We start from the raw sequence: 24,758 nt of genomic DNA on the forward strand, positions 1-24,758 counted from the left end.
AGGAAAGACCTATTTTATCCCTGGTTTCTAGGCCAGTTACCTATTCTAGCTCTGTGAGGGCATGATGTGGGGGGGGGGGGGCTCCCTCATCTGGGTAGGGGAAAACAAAGAGAAAGCCGCATTATAGGGGACCTTTGGTACTCTGGGGTTCAGTTCTGTCCTAAAGCGTCTCACAGGGCTCTGGCTACCAGAGAACTGACCACAATGACAGTAAAAAATGTGCTTCCTGATGCTTGTTTCCTCTTTCTAGCTGTAGATGCTGACTTTACCTTTAGAAATAACACACAAGCTAGAGACCTACCAGTAATGGGGCAGTCATGTGTTTAAGGTGAATGTCATTATCATTATTTACTTGGTTATAAAAAGCCAGGTTACTGAGAATTTGCTAAATCTTTCACACCTATAATGCTGAAATTATTCTACAGAATCAAAAAAGAAACAAAAATTAAAATGCCCAAGTTGACAGTGTAGCTAAGCTGTGTCTCAAGCTATAAAAAGGAGGCAGCTGGAATATGAGTACTTGCCTGGGTTCAATGACCTGTAGCAAAAACAGAATAAATGGGGGTAGGGAGACTCTCAAACCTAGGCCATTCTTTTGCCCTTTTGTTTTCTTTCTTTAAATGTTTTTAGTCAAGCATGGTACCGTAGGCCTTTAATCCCAGCACTGGGAGGAAGAGGCAGGCTGTCCTCTGTGAGTTTGAGGTCAGCCTGACCTACATCGTGAGCTTTAGGACAACCAGGGATACATAGGAAGACCTATCTCAGCCCTCTCCCAAGACCCCGAAAATTCTTTAGGGGCTAGGAAGATTGCTCTGTGGTTAAGAGCACTTGGTGCTCTAGCAGAGAACTGAGGTTTGGTTCCCAACATCCACATGGTAGCTGACAATTGTAACTCCAGTTTCCAAGGGTCCATCGCCTTCTTCTGGCCTCTGAGTGTACTGCATGCACATGGTACACAAACATTCATGCAGGCAAAACACTCATACATATAAAATAAAAATAAATCCTAAAAAATTCTGTAGAGGAGCATAAGTATAAAAAAAATAGTGATATCATAGGGAAGTAGGGGAACTAGCTATTACTGACTGTAAAAGCCTAACCCATGTCCAGGTGCTTTCCAAGTTGGCCAGGGTTGTTAGTGGTGAAGGCATAGTTGGTGTCATTAGATGAAAACTATAAAAACAGGCTTCCTAAATGTTGCTGTTTGACTAGTCTTGATTGGTTAATTTCAGCCATCTACCTCCATGGAACCAGAGACCACTTACTTAGCTGGCTAGCTTTCTAGATGACAGTACTGGCCTGGCAGCAACAGTATCCATATTCACAGAGTTGCCATTCCCTAGATAGGCCTCACCTCTACCCAGCTGTACAGACGCTCCTGAGTGTGTCGGTCATCCTTGAAGCCAGTGATGGCCAGCAAATCCACCACAAACTGCTTGGGGCTGATGTTCAATGTCTACCAAGAGAGTCTACAGTCAGGCAGGGCCATGACCAGCTCCCAGATTCTGCATTCTTATTTCTTCCCAGCTACTCTTTTGTCCCTGGCTTCTTCCCCTCATCCTTTTTTTTCTTTTTTTTTTTTTTGGTTTTCAAGACAGAATTTCTCTGTGTAACAGCCCTAGCTGTCCTGGAACTCACTCTGTAGACCAGGCTAGCCTCTAACTCACAGAGATCCACCTGCCTCTGCCTCCCAAGTGCTGAGATTAAAGGCATGTGCCCCCACAACCCGGCTCATCCTCTTGTCTTATACTACTTATTGCAAGGGCAAGGGGATACGTGGAGAAGAAGCAGAGTACCCCAAGGCCTGTCATACATACCCATAGCCGGTAGGCCAGGGAGACCACCTTGGCTGTGACAGCTTTGGGGTCCTTTTGCCTGATGGAATCTAGGATGATGTCAGTCAGGAAACGGTGACATTTCTGGGCATAAAACATCTCTTCCCAGGACAAAGAGAAACTCAGGAAAGTCACTTCTGTGAAGGAGAAAGAGTAGATATGGCTAAAGCTGCTCATAGCCGAGGCCTTAGAGACAACCACAAGGCAGAGAGAAGTGTAGAGCGCTTAAATGCTGAGTGTGGGCTCCACATTTTCACAAGCGGAGTACAGGGCCAGGCATGGCTCCAAAGCCTTACCTCGAGGTTGGGGGCTGGCTGTGAGTGGTGTATGCTTGATATTATCCATCTGGGTGGTGTAGATGATGCTGTCTTCAAAGAACATGCAAGAGCCATCACTACCCACCACAGGGGGGTGAGTCACTTTGAGGATGGCCCCTGGGTTGTCTATCCCATTAACATTAGGCAGAGGCTGCTCAGGGGCAGGGTTTTCTGTGAAAACAATAGAAGAGATTCTTCTTAGGTTTGGGAGCTTAGGCTTGGAATCCAAGCAGAGAGGAGTCTTCTGGTGACAATCAGTACATTCATTCACTCAAAACTTCAGAAGTCTTTTTGGAAGTGGTACCCTGGCTTGACTGCTTTGTTGCCCTGGTATTGTTGTAAACCCAATCCTAAGTTTCAGAACTCTAAGAAACTTCAAGCTAAGACTAGTTAGTATCCTCATGGGAGACTTGCCCTTTCCTAAACAGAGTGGAGTAGGAGTGGATTGGTGAGGGGAGAGGAGGAAATAGGAGGAGAGGAAGGAGGGGAAACTGCAACCAGGATGTAAAATAAAAATAAATAAAAAGACTAGTATCAAATATAACCAGTGGAAGACTTTGAAGCTATAAAAACTAAAGTGTTCAGACCTTTCTGGGCAGACCTTTCTCTATTCTGGAAGAATAGGATTGTTACCCCAAAGGTTTAAAAGCAAACTTAAGAGTCACAGAGTCCACAAAGGCACCTCTAAGCAGGGCCCAGGTTACTAGAAGGGAAGGTGATAAGAGTACCAGAGTACCATAGGAGGGAGTTCTGGAGATGGAAGGAATAATCTAGCATGGCCCTTCTCAGCAAACTCCCCTGGGGTTTCTCCTCACTGCTGGCCACAAATTGTCTTAAGTCAGTCCCCATAGGCCTTCCTGGATGGGCCTTAGCATCTCACATGTCATGTGTGCTTTTCTCAGAGGTCTAGTTTCTTTTGTTCATCCACTTCAATAAGGACCCTTCCAGTTGCCATAGGCAACCTAGATACCTGGCCTCTTGGCACCTCTATCTTCCTGCCTTCCTCTACTGCTCAGCCCCCTTTACTTAGTCTGGAATGCAACTATGCTGCTGATACTTTGCCTCCTATGACCACACTTCCTCTTTCCCTGAGCAAACTTAAGAATCATACACCTGATCGATGTGCTCCCCTTAAAAAAAAAAAATCCTTCAGGGGTTGTCCATCCCAATTAAGGTCAGAACAGAGCACCACATTCTGAACTTGGCCCACAAGACCTAGCCTAATGTCTCCTGTCTCTGGTGCCATTTTGACGGCTTGTGCACTGGAAACCAGGCTTTCAGCTAAAGCAGTGTCCTGTGCTTCCACATACACCCTAATGTTCTCTCCCTGCTGGCTCTCCGGTGACGGGCCTCTTGTGTTCCTATTTCCTGGGTTCTCCTTTCACAAAATGCTCATCAATTCACCTTATGTGACATTAATCTCTGTATGTGCTGCTGGCACAGAGCTGGCATCAGTGACTAGGAAGTTTTGGTTCCTGCTCTGTCACTTATCCTCTCTGTGCTCTTAGCTAGGAAATCTGCTGAAAATGAGACTTGGTTCAAAGATGGGTCAAGACTCACCTCTCTCCTTGGGCCTCTGCTTGCCCCAGTCCTTTAGGGTGACAGCTCTTTTTGTGGGAAAGTATGGCTTAAAGGTTGGCTCTGGACCCTTGTCTTTCACTCCAGCTCCAGGCCCAGTCTGGGGACCAGTGTCCTTCTCTGAGGTTATGGAATGAGCTTTCCAGGAAGCTGAGGTACCAGGTTGGCAAGCAGCCTCACTTCCTGAGGGGACATGCAGGGTAGCTTCCTCCAAAGAGCTGCTCCGGGAGGCTGTCAGTGGCTGGAATTCCCACTGTTTACAGTTGACCATGTCCCATTCCCTTACCAGAGATATCAGTTTTTGCATGGGGGTGACAGGAGGGTCTTTGGCATCAGATTTCTGTGTGAGGTTTATAGTGGTGCACTTCTTCTTGGGAGGACTCTCAGAATGACCTCCCCAGTGTCTGGGGTTGGCACATAAGCCAGAACAGTGTGAGTATGTGCTGGGATTGCCTCCCCTCTTGGCATTTCTGCATAAGGAGACCTGGATAGTCCGGGTATACTGTTCAGCCTCTTCCATCTGGGTGGATCTGGTCAGGTTCCCTTTGGCCTTGTTCCATGGAGTCCTGTCATTGCAGTCTTGGAAGTCCACAGGCATGCAGGTTGTGGTCTGGGGAGGGAGAGCACAGTAGTTATGGGCCTGTTGAACATTATCAAAGTCTCCCCAAAACCTGATAAGCTGGGCTTTAAGACAACCTGTTCACCCAGAACAATCTTATCCTCTGAGAATGATCACCATTTACATTTACTCAGTCTGTGAGGCAGTGGTACCAGCCCAGGCAACTTTTGTATTCCCAAAGGAGAGATTATCATCCCAGGCCACAAGTGGCTAGCACTCTTCTATGCCTCCTAAAGGTTCAGAAATCAGCTCTTGTACTAGTAACAAGGGACAGGCCTCAGTAGCTGGGCCTGTCCCTTGAGCCCTGTATTGGTGATGTTTGACCAACCAAAGAGAACTGGACTTACTTCCTTGGCATCTCTACTGAACTCAACCATTGACCCTGTCCCTTCTGTCACCACATGCAGCTTCCTAATAGGAAAAGCTTCCTCATTTTCCGATTCTTTTTCCTGAGTCCATGACCTATAGAGATCAAGAAGGATTGGTTAGTGAGAGGAAGCTTCCATCAGCTATTTGGCCAGGCTTGTCCGTTGTCTGGGAATTAGTAATTATAGACAGTGAGGGAAAAGGGGACCTTTAAAGGACTTTGCATAGGGCACTGGCTGATACTGAACCCATTTCACCAACCTCCTCCCTCAGCTTTGAGGAGAGGAAGTCTTACTGGCAGGTGAGGACATTCCTAAGAGGACTCTGTAGAGGTCTAGTTTCCAAACATGGGGTTCAGAGTGCAGTTTGCTTACTTGTATGCCTCACACTGTGCAAGGGCTTCCGAGAGGGCTGGGATATGATATTCCTCCACCTCCTGGCAGAAGAGAGGCCATTCTCTGAAAATGACAAGGAGATGGTAGACTTAGGGTGGGGGAAGACAAGAGCCCCTAAAGAAGCTGCCTTGAACAGTAATGCCCATGTTGAAAATAACAGGACCTCCTCCAAAGGGTTCTCTTTGCTGTAGAGAGATTCAGCCTTAGTGGTCTCACAGTCTTGTTCCCTGGGTTTGCTTACTTAAATTCTGATGGTAAAAACAGTTTTCCAAGTCTCAGGAAGTTGAGAATGTGTCGGAACATTTGGCCATCACCATGGATGAGTAAGGTCTGTCCGTAGGTGATCCAGTATACTCTTTGAGTGTTGGATAGCAGTTCTGGATACTAGAGGACAGGGTTAGACATCAGAATCAGTCCCAAGGTCTCAGATTTTACAAAGTATCAGATTTGGGGATTTCCATATCCCTATATTGGTCATAGGGATACAAAGTGGAGAGAATTTAGAGAGAAGCACATTGCCTCTGCTTCAATTTCTGGTAGTTCCCCTACCTACTCCTGGCCTTTGGAACTCAATCCTACCTCCTCCTTGGTACAGACCCCTGAGAACCAGCCTCTTCTCTACCCACATTCCTGAAGCCTTCCAAACATGCTGCTCATCACATTTCTACCCAAGAATCAGAGCAAGAAAGCTGGGGAAAGGTTCTTATGCTAAGGAGTACTGGAGGCTGTGTGAAGATCATGTGACAAGTACAAAAGATGTTCAGGTAGGGAAGCCAAAGTGGGAGAGCAGCTGGGTCTAGCAGTACCTTCATCAGGGTCTGCAGGGTGGTTGCATACCAGTGGCTTCCAACATAAAGCTTGATGATCTGTTGGGGTGAATATATAGTGATCCCTGCTGTCCACTCCTCATCTATGGAAATCAATGAGAGGGAACCCATCATATGGCCAGAAGGAAAACTAGTAGGGCACTTTGGTCAAAAGTGTTTGCATGATAAGGCTCCATACTCTCAAAACTCATATTGTCTTGCCTATCTGAGAAACAAAAACCTTGGACGCAAACCTCTGCTGCTCACATGCTTCAAGAAGAGTGAGATCGACTTGGAATGGCAGCTCTGAGAGTCAACTGCTGTCTTGGGTGAGGAGGAAAGCCAAAGGCATTCTAATTCCAAAGGCCCTGTTCCTTCTTCCATTGACTTGTCTTCCTCAAGCAAGCGAGGATGCTGCTCCTGTCCATCTACACTGCCAGATCTCTCTGGTCTGTGGCTGGTAATGTCCTAGGTGTGCAGCTTTTCATGTGCCCACTCAGGATGGAGCTAGGAGCCCTGTTTTTGTACAGAATTAGGCTATAAACTCCAGAAGATAGAAACTGAACCCCAGTTACTGACTTTTGTTGTCTATTCCTGTCTTTCAATGTCTATTCCTGTCCTGGTATATGGTGGTGCTCAATAAATGTTGAGTGTTGCTGAGTGATAGAAATACAGCTTAAACTTTACATAAAAACTTGTTACTAAGAGTTTATTAGCAAGCTGGGCATAGTGTCACACACCAATTCCAGCACTTTGGAGGTAGAGGCAGGTGGGTCTTGGCGAGTTTGAAGCTAGCCTGATCTACTTGGTAGGTTTCAGGACAGCCAGACCTACATAGAGATACCTTGTCTCAAAAAAAGAGTTCATTAACTAAAACAGCATTGCATTGAACTAAGTTAGATCCTAGTTTGACCACTGTGTAATTTTAATTTGAACAAATTCGTCCTGGTGCCTCTGCTCCATTCTAAGTGGATGCATGAACCCATTTCTTCCTGACTGACTGGGAGAACAAATGGCAGCTCATATTAGCTCCTGGGACTAGGGCAGGCATGCTCTTGGGGATCTGTGCAGCCCCAGACACAGCACCCCTGTTTGTAATTCTGAGATATACTGTGGAACTGAAGGTGAGGAGAGGACATGTAACATCAAAGTTCAGCCTACCTCTCCTTTCTCTTCCATTTACACTTCTTGGTTCTGGCCCTCCTCTCCTTTCCTCTCTAGTCTCTAGCCCCTCCCTTGATGCTAATTCCAAGCACAGAAGCTTTATTGTGTTTGAGCACAATAAAGTAAAAATTTACTGAGCATATCCGTGGGTGGCAAAGTCCTCGGCTCCAGATGAGTCTTCAGAGCCACTTTCATTGGCTCATAGGTGATGTCCCTCTTGTCCAGGAAGGCACAAAGCTCATACACCTCAGAGATGGTCTCAGTCAGGGGCAGCCGGCAAGTGCCCAGCCAGTTCCTGCCCAGAGGAAAGCCTGTTATGAAGCACCGTAGTACTATACCTTAAAGGAGTCTAGCCTGTAAACCTCCTGTGATCAGGGTGTCTTGTCACAGCGCTTCCTAATGTGGCACCAGAAGAATCATTTTCTTGCTTTAACTTAGTGATTCTTTTAAAAGAGAATAAGCCTAGACATAAGCTCACCTCTTCAGACCTATTTCAGCAAGGCCAACCAAAACCATTCAATTCAAGCCTTAGAACATGAGCTAGGCCAAAACCCAGCCACTTCCTTCTTGTCTTCTTACATAAGTATCTGCTGGAGACTGTGGTCCATAGTATGGCTGCCTACTATGGCTTTGAGAGATTACTAACATCCTTTGTATCTAGAAAGAGACTAAGATATGAACATCAATCTTCTAGTCCAACCCTCCTTCAAAAGCACTTGTATTTGCCTTCTGTGACATTATAAGTGGACATGTCTGGGAGATATGGTCTAAAACTATAGGCCTAAAGGTTCTAAAATGACACAATTAGGTCAGTTAACCCTTTCCCCAGAGAACTGGGAATACACACTCCTATCTTCAGTACTAATGAATTTTGTAACACTAACAACGAGTTGTTCCTTTTTAGAAACCTTCTATAGAAATGTAAAGTAATCCATGCCCTGGCACTAACAGGGGCATTCTGAGCTCATTTCTCAAGGGACTACATCCTCTGGGAAACCTGTCCTGCTTTGTTTCTCAGGTGATCACCCTGGGCTCTAGAAACCCTCCTAAGACTGGAGAGAACCTTTATTTGCAAAGAGGTTTCCTCAGGGTGTCCTGGACTCCAAAGATATGACTGTAGCCTGGTAACCTCAGACCTAGCACAGGGAGATGAATGACAGAAAACAGAAAAATTGAACACCCAGAGACTTTGAATCATGGAGAGCTTTGAAAATTGGTCTCAGCCTGATCCTCAGAGGCCCAAACCTGGTAGTGATGGTAGTGAAACGGGTAAAATAGTGAGGTATCCCAAAGACACTGTTCTCCTTTAGCTCATGGGAAAGGCTTAAGGTTGTGTCCCAAGATAAGGACATTCCAAGATGTCCCAGGATGGACAGCGCCCGGTCTGTTGGGACCACGTGATTTCCTGAGAGAGCCTGGGACTTACTTGACGTGCTGGAAGAGGACCCCATTCCCTGTGATGTACAGTCTGCTTCCGTCCAGCGTGCTCTCAATGCGAAGCTGTCCCAGTGCAGAGTCTGGGTACTTGACCAGAAGGCCCAGTGCCATCATGTACAACGGTTTCACAGACTCCAGACTAGCTGTGCGCCCCCCCTTCCCAGGGCTTGGAGGAGGACAGGAGGTCCGCGAACAACCACCTGTGTTAGGGAGAAAGGGGTGACTCCTAGATCTTTGATCATACCTAAATTGTATGAACACTGTGGGTCCCCCTGCTACCCCAGTTGGGGCTTAAGTGGTGAGATGGCAGTTGTTTGCTTACACAGTCCAAATTTGGACCACTCTAACATCAGTAGAACTTGGTGTATAAGTTTATAGGCTAACACTCTTGAGAGCTGACATAGTAGGAACACTGAGCCAGCTGACTAGCTTCTAGGAGTTTTCATTTTTTTCTTTTTGAAGTAGGATCACTATATACACCGGCTGTTCTCAAGCTTGTGGTCCTCTTGCCTGTCTCCCAGGTGCTGGGATTACAGGTGTGCGCTACAATGTTCCTCAGCCTCCTGCTGGAGGTTTGTCTTGTCTTATCTCCAGTCTTCAGAGTAGCCACATCAGCAGTCTGCAGATGAACCAAGTGTATTCTGTGCTCTGCCTGACATTGTGGTTTAGGGACAATTACCAGTAACTTCAGAGTTTGAGCTGTGTCCCCTTCCAAGGGCTATGAAAGAACCTTGGCCTGTGACACTCTCCCCATATCACAACATCCATGCTTTCTGAGAACCAGAAGCTGTTGGGAAAGGAGCTGAACTAACATTCCTCTTAGTAAACTAGGGGGTCCTGGCACAGGTTCCTGATACTTGCTGCAAGATGCCACTCCTCCCATACAGAAAGGACATTCCATTAGCCTGGGAAAAGGCTGAGCCTCATTCCATGGGACAACCAACCATACAACCAGGCCAAACTTCACATGTGTAAGATAGTTCCTTACTTTTGTTGTTGTTTTGGTAGCTCTGTAATTTGAAAAGGTTCTATAATTCTCAAAATGTCAGCTGCTCCCCCTTATCCCCCCTGTGAGTGTGTCTGCTGCCACCCATGAAGCTAGCTTCCTGAAGCATACATGATCGTTTCCATGGATGTGCAGTATGAGCTTGATGAAAGGCCAATCAAAACTGTGAAGAGGAACAGCTGGAATGAGACAAAACCAGGAGCACAAAGGTCTGACCTGGCCAAGGGTCAGGAAATGTTAGGAAGAAGCAGAAGCAGGCAGAGAAGTAAAAAAAAAAAAAAAAAAATGTGCAATGAGGTAGGTGAGGGGAAGGGACATTGGGCAAGGGGTAACTGAAGAACTGGTAGAAAATATGCCTAGTCATTTCTTCTTCAGCTGTTCCTGGAAGAGGAAAGATGCTAGTTGCAAGTGGAAGCCTAGGATTTCCACAGAGGAACAGACAGCACCTGCCTAGGAAGCTTGTCCTCAGGCCCAGCCTGCTTCTCAGGACATTGCAGCCTGGTTTCCCACCCAGGGTGGGCACCTCCTGCTCCAGGCTAAGCAGGCCTCCCTTTTGCCCTGGCTTTGGGTGCAATGCTGAATAGAGAGGGCATACAGGGTTTTAAGCCAAATTCCTTTTCTCAGATTCTGTCAGTCACAACACCTGTGTCTCACTATCACCCAAGTCCAAAGTGGCTGTAAGGGGAGATGTTTGCTCTTGGCTTTTGTAGCTCAAGCCCATACTGTTCTAGACTATCAAGGGGAAGCCAACATTCCCCAGCAACATACCTATATTCATCCGGTACAGCCGTACAGCTTCTGTAAGCTCAGGGATTTCCAGAATTTCTACTTCTGCTTCTAACACATCTATATTGGAGAAGTTATCTGGTAGTAAAATCTTATGGGATCGGAGAAAATTCACTTGAAAAGCAAAGAGAAACAACAGCAGTTAACGAAGCTTATTCATGACTAATCTGTCCATGACCTGGCAGATTTTTAGTGCTTCATCTTATGTTAGGCTTCCCTTGTTTGGAAACAATTGCTAAACATACCTGATTAGGTTTGCTTTGAGGCAGTGGTTTTCAAAGACCCCAGAATGCTTTGTTTTCCTGTGTGTGAGTCCATGGGTGTTGCCGCCCCTAGCCTGGCCTGGCCTGGCACTCCCAGGCCCTCTTTGTGAACAAAAGGCCTTGAGACTTACCCTGAGAGTCTTGACCCAAGAGCAGGTCATTCCAAAAGAGGGAGTTGTCTTGTTAGAGAGGAGAGGCCTGGCTGAGCCTGGGCTGCCAGGTGGTGCTTGCAGTCTGTCCCTGCTGGGTTGCAGTGTGGTAGGCAGAGAACCAACACTAAGTCTCTGTGTGAATCAACTCAGCGATTCAGAAGCACAGCACAAACAACTTCCTAGGTGACTTTGAATCTGGATAGCTAGACCTCAAGCATTTGGGTCCCTGACCTAACTTAGTGTTTATTGTCCTGTACTTTTAGGTGTTTGTCTACTTCTCTGGTTATCTAGATAGCAGAGAGGCTATTCAGTTCACAGGCCAGCAAAGCGAGTCCTGGGGCAGTGTGGGAAGGGAGGCTCCTTCTGGGCAGGATGAGAGATCTCATCGCTCCTTAGCTTAAGCTGCACACTCTATATGATTCTAGAGAAACAGTCGTCATTCACCCCCTTCTTTGCACTCCAAGTATAATGGAAGGCAGGGTAGGTAGGATCTTTGAAACAACCCTATTTCCTTGCCATATGGTGAGAGCAGCTGAGGCCTACAGCTATCTAGAAGCAAAGTATAAGAGGCAACTGGTGTCCTTACCATCAACTCCTGTGGTCCTTAACACTACTTTTAGGAAGTTGCAGTGCCCCTTTATAGATAGGCCATCACAAAAGAAATAGGAGCTAAAATAGCTCTGAGCTAGACTGGGCATGGTGGCACAGGCCTTTAATCTCAGCACTCAGGAGGCAGAGGCAGGTGGATCTCTGTGAGTTTGAGGCCAGCCTAGTCTACATAGTAAGTTCCAGGACAGCCAGGACTACATAGAGAGACCTTGTTTAAAAAAACAAAACAAAACAAAAAAGCTCTGAGCTAAGGGAGAACCTAATGATGGACTCTGCTTGCCTCTTGGAAGAGTATCACATTTCTACAAGCATTGCTTAGAAAAGGTCCTCAGGCTGTAGCAACAAATGGACTCTGACAGATGTGACTATGGGTGTGGGAAGGGTAAGTGCTATCCCTAGACAGAGAAATCACCAATGAAGCGGAACTCGCTGCACTCGCACTCGATGAGGGCCACTGTTTCAGCCAGCCACAGCAGGTTGTCTTCTGTCACTAGGCTTGGGTACTTGGCTACCAGGTCGAGGGGCAGGAAGCAGTAGTGCACTTCCTCTTCTGTGTCTAACAGTGGTGTGTCCATGAGTCCCAAAGGTGCCTTATCATGTAGACCTAGAAGAGAAGGAACAGGTGTCACCACCTCCCCAAGAGGTGGCCAATGCTCTCATTGACCCAGCGGTCCCAGAGGAGTTGGGGACCACCCAAGGGACAGTCTCTGTCATATGCTTCTTTCCTCTTTTTCTCTTTTCAGATGTATACTTAAGGCTAAGAAGTAGTGTTCTGGGAAACTAGGCATGTAAAATCTGTTTTTGTATATTTTTTTGTTTGTTATACAGACAGTGAACAGATACTGAATGATATGACATTTTGGCACATGTACCCAAAGTCACTAAATTCGGTTATCCATGTCTCTTCTCTTTTTTTCCAGTTTTTTTGAGACAGGGTTTCTCTGTGTAGCTTTGGAGCCTATCCTGGCACTCACTCTGGAGACCAGGCCTCGAACTCACAGAGATCTGCCTGCCTCTGCCTCCCGAGTGCTGGGATTAAAGGTGTGCGACACCAATGCCCAGCCATGTCTCTTCTTTGAGATTTATTTTTATCTGTATGTGTGAATATTTTGTATGTATATGTATATATGTGTACCATATAAAGGCCAGACCAGGGCATCAGATTCTCTGGAACTGGAGTTAAGACTGTTGTGAGATGCCCTGTTGGTGCTGGGTCCTCATCAATAGCAGCAAGTACTCTTAATGCTGAGTCATTTTTTAGCCCCTCTGTGGTCTTTCTTTTTTATTATTTAAAAAAATTTTTTTCATTTTACATACCAACCCCAGTTCCCCCTCCCTCCCCTTCGCCAGCCCCTCAACTTCCTTCCCACCGCCCCCATTCACTCCTCAGAGGGGGTAAGGTCTTCCTTAGGGAGTCAACAAAGTCTGTATACCAAGTTGAGGCAGGACCAAGCCCCTCCCCACTGTGTCAAGGCTGATCAAGGTATCCCACTCATCCATGGTCTTTCTAATTGATCAAACCAACTTCTGTGAACTACAGATTAAATAAATGCTTTTGACTCCTCTGGAAGCCTAAACCCCATTAATAATCATGGATTCCTGATGTCCCACCATAGGTTAGCCTATATACTGCAAGGGACTTAAAAGCCTGAGATCACTTGGGCACCTTTGTATGGTGGCTGGAGTTAATTTGAAATGTTGACAGAGCCTTAATTTTTAGGAGAGATTGGAAAACATCCTATAGCCTAAATGTATCTGAGATGCAGTGGAATGGAATGACTCGGGGTGTTGAGTTCCAGTATGCCAGAAGCCATGCAGAGGACAGGTGGCCAGTACTAGGTCAAAAGAGCTGACTGAGAAATAGAGACATCATCCAGAACTATCTCAAATGGAGGTTAACGTCTGTTGGGGTAAAGAGAGAGGCAGCTAGTGACTTCACAGTGTGGGGCCTACCAATGGTTATACCTGTGAATGCTGGGCTTTTTATTGGAAATTCAGAGGGCTTGCTGATGCACTTCCATGTCCGCCAGTAGTTCAGAGAGGCTCTCTCAGCCACGGGAATGTCCGCAGGCCGCACACGGAGGTGGTGCTTCCCTTCCTTCAGATTATCCAGGGTCTGTCACATAAAGAAGAGTGCTGCCTTGAAAAATCCAGACCTCATAGCCTACTTTTCTTTACATTGAGTACTCAGAAAACTATCTGATTTGCTTGGGACAGACAGTATTTTAAAATAAAGTGAATCAATCACAAAATGTAAGCATTTAAAGTTGTAAGATGGCATGGTAATAATTCAAAATCCCAATGATTATTTTTTCTTCTGAGTTTGAAGCAGTTTTTGTCTTCCAATTTTATGTCAAGTAACAGGATTTTTTTCTTGAAAAGTCTATGGAGATTGTTTTGTTTTGTTTTGTTTTCAAGACAGGGTTTCTCCTGGCTCTCCTGGAACTCACTTTGTAGACCAGGCTGGCCTCAAACTCACAGACAACCATCTGCCTCTGCCTCATGAGTGCTGGAATTAAAAGCATGCACCACCACCGCCTAGCTTTTCCTTTTTATTATTTATTTACTTTGAGATGGGGCCTCATGTAGCACAGGCCTACCTCAAACTCACTGTATAGCCAAGGGTGGCCTTGCACTCCTTGATCTCCTAAGCATTGAGGTTATAGGTGTTTCCCATCATGCTCAGCTACAGAGTAATCTCTGTTTAGTCATTTGGAACTTGCTATCTTCTAGTATTGTCCTTAACATAGTTCAAAAGCCCTGATCTTTTATGATTGTTGTGATTTGCTCATTACGTGTATCCATTCTCATTCTGGAAGGTAGTCTAACAGTGAGATTAAGATACAATAAAATTCTGGCACAGGGTTATATATTTTCAAATCACTTTCATATGTATTTGTTTAACTTGAGAGACAGATGTGGTGAGTGTTTTACTGATGAGACAGTTGAGCTCAAAGGCTGTGGAACTTGCACAAATGGTCTCCCAAGTTCAGAGAACCTTGGTTTGAATGAGCCAGTGGCCAGCAGTGGAGCACCCTACCTAAGTAAGGCAAAGAGATCTTCATTCCACCCTTACCTGAGTGCCCATTCTCCTTCTCAGTCCTGCAGGGAACAGATTATCATAATATTAAACCAAAATTTTCTGACCTCACTATCTAGAAGATAGTGTTTTCCTAATAAACTGTTGAACACAACAGGACAAGTGAGCCTAGGCACCATACATATGATCAGCTTTCTTCTCTAAGAAGCTTGTAACAGACAGATTCAAACAACAAAAGAAACAGTTTCTAATTGCTAGCTCCCCAGGTGGGAAGCTCCTGTGAGGCTCTTGGGATCCTAAGTATTGAGAAGAGCCACCTGGTGGCCATATATAGGAACTGGCCCTCTCAAAACTGCTTAAGGTCTCAAAAGGAGGCAGGCCAGCCAGAGTGGGAATATTTGCCCCATTTTGGGCAACTAAAGGTCCTGAGGGAGGAGTGAGCAATGGCAGGGTTATGGAGAGTATTTTTTTTTGGGGGGGGGGTTCGAGACAGGGTTTCTCTGTGTAGCTTTGGAGCCTATCCTGGCACTGGCTCTGGAGACCAGGCTGGCCTCGAACTCACAGAGATCCGCCTGCCTCTGCCTCCCAAGTGCTGGGATTAAAGGCGTGCGCCACCAACGCCCAGCCTTTTTCCAATTTTTTTTTTTTGATGGAGAGTATTTTTCTGGAACACCAAGTAATGAAGGAGACTGCATATGTGGAATATTGGGAAGGGAGTCTTGAGAAATACTCACTGCTTTGCTAGGTTCCTTCCTGCTTAAAGTTAAAGTGTTCTTAGCTTGGAGAAAAGAACGGCATGGAAAGACTGGGGAGATGGTTCATTTAAACATGCTTGCTGCACAAGCATCAGGACCTCTTCAGAGGCCATGTTAAAGGTATGACAGCACATATCTGTAGAGACAGGTAGATAGATCCCTCAAACTTGCTAGCTATCCAATCAAACTGAGTTGTTGAACTCCAGGCTCAGTGAGAGACTCTGACTCAAAAAAAAGGTGGTGAAGAATTGAGGATGACAACTTGGACAATCTCCACTGGCATCCCACACACATGCACACATGTCCACTCATACAAACACATGAACACACATATGGATGTGGAAGCCAACAGTCTGTATATTATGAGGCAAGATTGAGCATCAGTTACAAATTATATGGCTCCTCAGGAGCTCTGGGACTGTTTTCCCATCATTACAAAAGAACCCAGCTTTCTGGTCTCTCCTGGCTTAGGTATGCACACAGCTTTAGCTTCCGTGCCAAAGTATCAACTCTCTGGAGGAGGGAATCCATCAGAGAAAGGTTTCTGTAAGAGCAAATAGTTTTCCTTGGGCAAAGAAAGTTTACAATAAGATGCCAGAATGGTGACTGAGTAGTCAGCACAGAGTGTGCATTGTAGATGGGGAAACATAGTGAGTCAAGATGGAGGATGGCAGCTTCAGTGCTTTGCTGAGAGGTGGGACAAAACAAGGGAAATGGCGACTGTGTCCAGGAAGCACAGGGTAGGGAGGGCAAGGTGGGTAGGGGTTTATGTTCATCCACACACTTCTGCCTTGAACATGACATTGTTTGAAGTTCAAGAAGAAAAGGTGATGGATTGAGAGCAGTAAACAAGAGCCAAAGAGTAAAGGATCATGCAAGCTGCTTGAGGAGTTTTGATGGTTCTCCTGGTTAATAAAGATGTGCTGGCTGTTTGTTTAGTCTGCTTTTACATCCCAACTGCAGTTTCCTCTACCTCCACAACTCCCAGCCCCTCCCCCATCTCCTTTCTGCTCTCTGCACCCCACCTCACCCCCGTCATCCACTCCTCTTCTTTCCAGAAAAGGACAGGCATCCCATGGCTATCAACCAAACATGGCATATCAAGTTGCAGTAAGACTAGGCACCTTACACATATTAAGGCTGGATGAGATACCCTAACCCAGTGTAAGAAAAAGGGTATCAAAAGAAGGCAAAACAGTCAGAGACAGCCCCTGGTCCCACTGTTATGAGTCCCACATAAAGACCAAGCTACACAACTCTACCACAGTCCAATGCAGGCTCCCTGGTTCTTGGTCCAGTCTCTGTGGGCCCCTATGAGCCTAGGTTAATTGATTCTATGGGTTTTCTTGTGATGTCCTAGTAACCAGAGGGGTGTTGGTTGGTTTTATGTCAACTTGACACATGCTAGAGTCATTTGGGAAGAGGGAATCTCAATTGAGAAAATGCCCTCACCAGAATGGTCCGTAGACCAGCCTCTCTGGGGCATTTTCTTGGTTGATGATTGATATGGGAGGACCCAGCTCACTGTGGGAGGTACCAATCCTGGGTAGGTGGTCCTGAGTTGTGTAAGAAAGCAACACCTTTAATCCTAGCACTTGGGAGGCAGGTGGATTTCTGAGTTCGAGATCATCCCAGTCTACAGAGCAGTTCCTGGACGGCCAGAACCATACAGAGAAACCCTATCTTGAAAAAAAAAAAACCATAAAACAAAAAGAAAGCTAGGAGGAGCAAGTCAGTAAGCAGCACTCCTTCACAGCTTCTGCTCCTGTTCCTGCTTCCAGTTACTGACCTCACTTCCCTAAGTGATGGCATGCACCTGAGAGTTGTAAGATGAAATAAACCCTTTCCTCACCAAGATGCTTATGGGTCATGGTGTTTTATCACAGAAATAAAAACCCTAACTGAGACAAAAGATTCAAGTAGGGGCTGCTACTAGAATATTTATTGAATCTTCACCCAAATAGATAGCTAGCCAGTCCTAGATTCCATCTTCTGCCTCTCTATTTTCTCTGCTTACCCATTCCCACGGTTTCTCCATACAGTAACCTTCAAAATGTGCCAAATAATCTAAATCATTTTATTTTAAAAACTCAGTGCTAGCTATTGCTTGTGGGATTCAGTCCAAACTTTCTTTAGCAATGCACATAAGGCCCTACACAATCAATGGGAGCAGCATGAGGGCCTTGAACTAGGACAAACACAGGTTTAAATTCTGACTCTGTCCTTAAATCTATCATTTTAATTCTAAGCGCATTTACTGCAAATCCTTCTATTATCCTCTGACAACAAAGCAAGCTTTATTACGTGTGTGTGTGTGTGTGTGTGTGTGTGTGTGTGTGTGTGTGTGTGTTTGTGTGTGTGAGTGTGTGTGTGTGTGTGTGTGTGTTGTGTACATTGAGGATTAAATCTAGGGCTCAGGCATCATAGGCAAACCCCCTACCACTGAGCTATATCCATTCACCTACTTATTTAGTATCTATCTCTGTGTATACACATGCATGTCATGGCCTGAATGTGGAAGTCAGAGTCTCAGTGCATCAAGCTTGGCAGCAAGCACCTTTACCTGCTGAGCCATCTCACACTAGTCTCCTCTTTTAAGGAAAAAAAAAAAAAGATTTATCTAGGTGTGGTGGCAGGTGCCTTTGAATCCAGCACTCAGAAGGCAGAGGCAAGTGGATCTCTGTTCTAGGCAGTCTAGTCTACATAGTGAGTTCCAGAACAGCCAGAGCTATATTGAGAGACACTGTCTCAAAAAAAAGTTTAAGTAAGAAAAAAAGAAAAAGAGGCTTATTTCAGTGTGTGTATGCACATGCGCACGCTCACAAGTGAAGGTGTTTATGGAGGCCAAAGTCCTGGGATCCACCTGAGGCTGGATTTATAGGTGGTTGTGAACTGCCTGATAAGGGTGCTGCAGAGCAAACTTGGGCCCTTTGCAGGAGCAGTACTTGCTCTTAATTTCCCAGCATCTCTTAACCCTGCCCCCACCTTAAAAAATTCTGAGACAAGGTCTCACTAAGTATCCTAGTCCAGGTGGGACTTCAATTTGTGATCCTCTTCCTTCAGCCTCACAAGGAACAGGGATTACTGGCTTGTCCAGGCCTGGTTATTATTACTCTTTTTTTTTCTCACATGGGAAACAGGGCCAAGGAAAACAAAGGATTTAACTTACTCCAAGTAAGTTAAGATGCTGGGAATGGAGACTAGGACATGAGAGTCTGGACTTTTTTTTTTTAATTAAAAATTCTTGCTGGGCAGTGGTGGCAAATGCCTTTAATCCCAGTACGTGGGAGGCAGAGACAAGTGGATCTCCAAGTTCAAGGCCAACCTGGTCTACATAGTGAGATAGTGAATTCCAAGACAGCCAGGGCTACAAAGAGATACACTTTCTCCTAACAAACAAACAAAAAGATCTTTTATGTGTATTTCTGTGTTACAAGTACATACCTGGTTACCACAGAGGCTAGAAGGCAGCATTGGATACTGGGACTCAAACCCATGTCTTTTTTTTTTTAATAAATTTTTATTTAAATTAAAAAGTCTTATTTTAATACCAATCCAAGTTCCCTCTCCCTCCTGTCATCCCATGCCCCCCACTATCCTCCTATCCCACCCCCTATCCACTACCCAGGGAGGGTGAGGCCTCCCATGGAGGATCATCAAAGTCTGTCATGTCATTTGGGCAGGGCTTAGGCCCTCCCCTGTGTATCTAGGCTGAGAGGGTATCTCTTCACAGGGACTGGGCTCCCAAAGCCCATTTGAGCACTAGGGATAAATACTGGTTCCATTGCCAGAGGCCCCATAGACTGCCCAGGCCCCACAACTGACACCCACGTTCAGGGGGCCTGGTTAAGTCCTATGCTGGTTCCCCAGCTCAGACTGGGGTGAGCTTCTACTTGTTCAGGTCAGCTGTCAAACCCATGTCTTTAGAACAACCAGTGCTCTTAACTCCTGAGCCCTCTCTCCAGCCCAGAGTCCAATGTCTTAACCACTGTTCTCTGTAAATTTCTCTCTATAGGTTTCTAAGTTGAATTCAGGTCTGTTCTCTTCACTATCACACAACATCTCCAAATTTCAGGTTTTTCACATACAAAGTAAAGACAATAAAATCTGGAAAGTATTTTGAGGATTATAGCCAAAATAATATTAATCACCTTTTTCTTGGTGGTCACACCCCAAACTATCTTTCTGGCCTCATCTTCCAATGTTCTGTTTTCAAATCAACATCAATGACACTGAATTCCACAAAATGCACAAAGCACACCATGTTCTTTATGCTGCCTCAGCACTTTTTAATGCTTCCACCTGCACACCTGTGTGTATGTCCCCGCATGCACACATCATCCTCAGGAACATCATCTACTTCCTTTGAGACGGGGGTCTCTCATTAGTCTGGAGCTCACCAATTAGGTAGATTGGCTGACTGGTGAGTCTCCAACCTCCATGTACACATTGTTAGAATTATTAGCCTAGCCTGACTGGTTTTTTGTTTTGTTTTGTTTTTTGTTTTTTGTTTTTTGTTTTTTTTCCAAGACAGTGTTGCTCTGTGTAACAGTTCTGGATGTCCTGGAACTCACTCTGTAGACAGGCTGGCCTTGAACTCAGAGATCCACCTGCCTCTGCCTCCCAAATGCTGGAGATTAAAAGCGTGCACCACTACTACCTGGCCCATGTCTGACACTTTTATGTGGGTTCTGGGGATCAAATTCAGAGACAAGCACTCTACTGACCAAGGTTATCTCCCCTGTCCTCCCATCTTATCTCAACTATGTATGCTATCCCCTCTGCCCCAGAAAACTCCTTCCTCTTCCCATTTCTTTAGCTGCAGAACCTGGTGCCTCTTCCAGCCAGATCCAGTTATCACCCCGCTCCTTTGTTACCACAAACACATAAACACCTCTCCAGGCCAGTTCTTTTCTCTGTCCTCAGGAGCCTGGTGGAGGGCTAGGTTCATGTATCCACCTCATAGAGAGGAAGTGCCTGGAATTATGTTATGTGAAAGACTGCATGAAACTGGAGCTGGAGGGTTGAGTCTTCTGGGAAGAAAGACAAAAGGAGCTGGCAGAGTTGTGTGAGACTGCACTCACACAACTGATGAAGATCCTCCACGTCCAAAACTATAGGAAAAGCTAGCGGGGACACACACAGCTAGAAGACAGTGAAGATAATGGCTTCAATTTGAGACCTGAGAGACAGAAGACTTAATGGGAGAGGGACCACAATGAGAAAGGACAGAGAGAGATAGCGAGTGGCAGGAAGAAAGGGCTCAGTTTGAGTTTGATTGGCGGTGGACAGAAAGGCAAAGCACACAAAGGAGAAAAGAGGGTGAGGTAGGCAAGTCCTGGAGAGAGACAAAAGAACATCTAAATCCATTCTAAGGTACTGCTTAGTATTCACAAGAGTTTGGACTCACCACCTGTAAATCCAAATCCCAAATTCCATCTTAGTGGATAAACCAAATGAGCTCTTGAGCAAATCTAAATTGGCTACCTGAAAAGGGGTCCCTGGGGAGAAAGGAAATTCCTGTCCAGGACAACAACTTGCTTAGGGCTGGCCTAGTATTCTCTGTTTGGAAGCATTGTTTGGTGTGGGGTATACTCTAGTAGGTCAATCCAACTAGCTTGAGAGGAAGTACACTAGTGGAGGAGAGGACGAGCCATTTTATAGAAATGAAACCTCTATGCCCTGGTGTTTCTATTAAACTGTAAGCAGCCCCATTTTCCCCAAGAAAGGAAATATTTGACAAATCTTTAAAAAAGAGAAGAAATCAGGTAAATAAAGCTACATTGCAATCCCGGCCAGTGAGGACATGCTATGTGTTGATCGAAGGGGTCAAACTAAGCAATTAGGCCCAGGAGCTTCAACAGGGTTGTTTCCTGAACTCTCTCAGTGAGTCCTTGCTCTGGAATCTAGAAATGTAAGACCTCTGCTCACAGGAAGACATTCGGGTGCTTTAAGAAACCACAGAAACTTTCCCCAATTCCCTTACCTACTTACTTATTTATGCCCTGTCAGCTCTTCTCTAATAGTATAACCTCCCTGAGACCCCAAGGACTTTGCTTGTTTTGTTTTCTGCTAGAAATGGGACACAGTGCATTTTCTGTTGAAAGAAAGAATGCATGAATAAAAAACACTCTAAAGAGCCTAGTTTCCAGGGGCTTTTGGCTTTACTGACTCAAGCTGTCACAGAGCATATGGCTGGCTTTCTGTAGGCTGACTTCAGGTGTACTTTCATCAACCTGAATATTACTTTTTGGAATTTTACTCTTCATATGTTGTGGCATGGAAAGTATTGGAGTGAGGTCTCTTATTTCAACAAAGTCTTGCTATATTGACCAGGCTCTTCTTGAATTTACTGTAGTCCTCCAGCCTCAGCCTCAGCCTCCCAAGTTCTGGAATTATAGACATGATCCACTGTGCCTAGGCAATGGAGGATTTCTTTGTGGAAATACAGACCTGAATTCAGAAGGCTAATTGCTAGTATAAGGACAACTGATGCTGCTTTTGGCCTACATATTAGTGAGATAAAAAAAAAAAAACCAACAGAAGTAATGTAAAACCGATGGTGCAGAGGCATGTATGTTGCTAAAAGATGGCTGACAAACACACCCTGCTGGCAGAGCTTTTGGACTTAACAGGATTTTCAAAACAGTAATGGGTTTTGGAGATGCCTTATGTCCTTATGGGCTATTGGGCGGAACATAATGGTAAAAGAACTTAGGGACCCAGCAAATCCCTGACAGCTGTGTAAAGACAAGTGCCTGCACCGCTCTGATGCTAAAAGGAAGCAAGACTATTAGGCCAAAAGGATGTGCATCAAAAGCACAGATCTCAATATTTCAAAAGTGTCTCTCTACTGCCTGTTCTGGTCTCCTTACTCCACTCAAGCAGACCCAGTCTTCACCTCCAAGCAGATGTTAACTGAACACCTATAGATGCCAGATACTTTGAAAAACATTGGAAATGAAAGCATGAAGAGAATATAAACCAGAAAAGGAGAATGCTATACAAAAACATAATCTTAACAGAATTAACATTGCTATAAGAACAGATCAGCAATAACTTTAACTTTGTCTAGAAATGTCAGGCCAGGCTTCCTACAGGCTACATTTATAACAAAATTTAAAAGGGGAATATTCTTTTTAAAAAGTGCAGAAGCATAAAAAGTAAGCATAGGGGATACTTAGGGGTATGATCTTCAGTGTGTATATATGTGTGTATGTACACATGTACATGGCTATATATGTGTGTGTGTGTGTGTGTGTGTGTGTGTGTGTGTGTGTGTGTGTGTGTGATATGAACCAGTATGAGCAGATGGACCAGTCTGTGGGGACTCTTGAAGCCATCTCAAGGGCTTTACACTTGAGTTGTCCATTTATCCATTATTGTCCAGAAGTCACATTGTTGGAATGACTATCTGCTGTTTATGTATTCTTCTCCAAGATCACAAAGTAATCTGTCTCACATCATAAATAACAGGAAATGTGAGACTGCCACTGGCCTATTTCATCATTTGTGTGATCAACATAAAGACTCCCTGGCTCCCTTGAACACAAAGAATGCAGGGATATTTGGATTCCTTACTGGTAGCAGATTGCTCACAAATGAAACAACTTATGGTTCAAACTGAAGTTCCCAGAAGGCAATGAAATAGGAAAACATGGGCTAAGGTGTAGTTTAGTGGTAGAGTGTGTGTCAGCATGAGTGAAGCCCTATATTCAATCCTCAGTGGGCTTCAAAGGGCAAATAAAACTGAACCAATAGTATGTATTGAACCTTAAACTTTTGTGAGTGGCCCTGAAGGGCCACTTCACATTCTTCAGTAGTGGCTGTGACTCCTAATCAGTCTGATGGCAAGTGAAAGGCTCAGAGTAGATTATGTTTAAGAGGGCTTCTCAAATTCCACATGAAGTTTTTTTAGGAAGCCCAAGGATATTTATGTATGGACTGGTCGTGACTACTTTATATCTCCCCTGTGAATAATATATAACATTCCAAAACTTTTAGGTTCAAAGATTTACATATCAGCTTTGATGACTCCCAGATTATATTTCTAGTCCCAACTGTTGCCATGAGTTCCAGACCTGTATATACAGTGACTCCTCACTCTCTCCACTTGGCTTTTTTTTGGGAGGGGGTGAGGGGCAGGTTTCTCTGTGGCTTTGGAGGCTGTCCTGGAACTCTAGCTCTTGTACACCAGGCTGGTCTCGAACTCACAGAGATCTGCCTGCCTCTGCCTCCTAAATGCTGGGATTAAAGGCATACGCCACCACCGCCTGTGTCCACTTGGATTTACTATCTTTTCACTGTTTGACGATCTTAACTTGTGATCCCTACCTCTGAAATGTTCACATCTCTTAGAATTCACCACTTACCTGGTTGCTCAGGGCACAAACATAAATTGTCCGTTCTTTCATGTCCAGCATCCCATTCATTAGTAAACCCATCAAGACATATCCAGGATTTAAATTGTTTCTATTACCTCTCAAGACCAAACCATCATTATCTGTCACCTGGATCAGTGGTTCTCAATCTATGCGTTGCTACCCCTTTGGGGGTTGAATGAACCTTCACAGGGGTTGCCTAAGATCATCTGAAAACACAGATATTTACATTATGATTCATAACAGTAGTGAAATTGCAGTTATGAAATAGCAACAAAAACAACCTTATGGTTGGGGGGTCACCACAACATGAGAAACTGTATTAAAGGGTCACATCATTAGGAAGGTTAAGAACTACTGATCTGGGTGTTGCCAGAGCTTCCTAGCTAATTTGCCTGCTTCTTCCCTTGTCCCTATTGAATCTAGGCCAGGAGTAAACACATTTTGTGTTTTTCCCCCTCATGAGAGAATAGATACTAAATATTTTAGGCTTTGCTAGCCATATGGTCTCTGTCAATTCAAATACTCAGCTCTTTTTGTAGTTCAAAAACATCCATAAACAATATACAAACAGATGAGCATGGCTGTATTCCAATGAAACTTTACCAATGAACACTGAAATTTGACTTTTTGTCAGTCATGAGAATGTAAAAAATATTCTTAGCTTATGAGACACACACACACACACACACACACACACACACACACACACACACACACACACACAGAGGAGTGAATGGGATTTGGTCCATGACCTATATAGTTTGCAGATTCTGATATACTGTCAAGCCAGCAGCCACTGATTTTTCCTTACAACTTTATTTTAAAGATTTATGTACTTATTATTTTTTATGTGTATATGTGTGTTCCTGCATTGGTTTATGTGTATCATGTACATGCAGGAACCAATAGAGGCCAGAAGAAAGTGTCAGATTCCCAGAACTGGAGTAACAGGTGGTTGCAAACAAGTATACGGGTGCTAGGAACTGAACCTAGGTCTTCTGCAAGAGCTTAGTAAGTACTTGTAAGCACTTAGAAGGCACTTGAAAGCATTTAGAAAGCATTTAGTAAGCACTTATAAGCACTTAGTAAGCACTTGAAAGCACTTAGTAAGCATTTATGAAGCACTTGTAAGCATTTAGTAAGCACTCCATAAACACTTGTAAGCATTTCTTAGTAAGCACTTTTAAGCACTTAGTAAGCACTTTTAAGCACTTAGTAAGCACTTTTAAGCACTTAGTAAGCACTT

At 44.8% G+C, this 24,758-nt stretch overlaps 1 protein-coding gene across 1 annotated transcript in view; it reads right to left on the reverse strand.

Annotated features, from left to right (window-relative positions):
• The window catches only part of Kctd19 (potassium channel tetramerization domain containing 19), a 40,906-nt gene that overhangs the window by 119 nt on the left and 16,029 nt on the right, over positions 1-24,758 (reverse strand). Inside the window, exons 3-16 of the mRNA XM_035441692.1 lie at positions 13,299-13,449; positions 11,746-11,937; positions 10,292-10,423; positions 10,034-10,099; positions 8,507-8,717; positions 7,215-7,375; positions 5,917-6,020; positions 5,352-5,494; positions 5,090-5,173; positions 4,697-4,811; positions 3,713-4,340; positions 2,132-2,323; positions 1,818-1,972; positions 1,355-1,456 (exon numbers count right to left, since the gene is read on the reverse strand). Of these exons, the coding sequence (XP_035297583.1) occupies positions 1,355-1,456; positions 1,818-1,972; positions 2,132-2,323; positions 3,713-4,340; positions 4,697-4,811; positions 5,090-5,173; positions 5,352-5,494; positions 5,917-6,020; positions 7,215-7,375; positions 8,507-8,717; positions 10,034-10,099; positions 10,292-10,423; positions 11,746-11,937; positions 13,299-13,449 (2,436 nt within the window). The remainder of the gene's footprint in view (positions 1-1,354; positions 1,457-1,817; positions 1,973-2,131; positions 2,324-3,712; positions 4,341-4,696; positions 4,812-5,089; positions 5,174-5,351; positions 5,495-5,916; positions 6,021-7,214; positions 7,376-8,506; positions 8,718-10,033; positions 10,100-10,291; positions 10,424-11,745; positions 11,938-13,298; positions 13,450-24,758) is intronic.

This window comes from Cricetulus griseus, chromosome 3 (genome assembly GCF_003668045.3).
Source record: "Cricetulus griseus strain 17A/GY chromosome 3, alternate assembly CriGri-PICRH-1.0, whole genome shotgun sequence".
Lineage (NCBI taxonomy): Eukaryota > Metazoa > Chordata > Mammalia > Rodentia > Cricetidae > Cricetulus > Cricetulus griseus.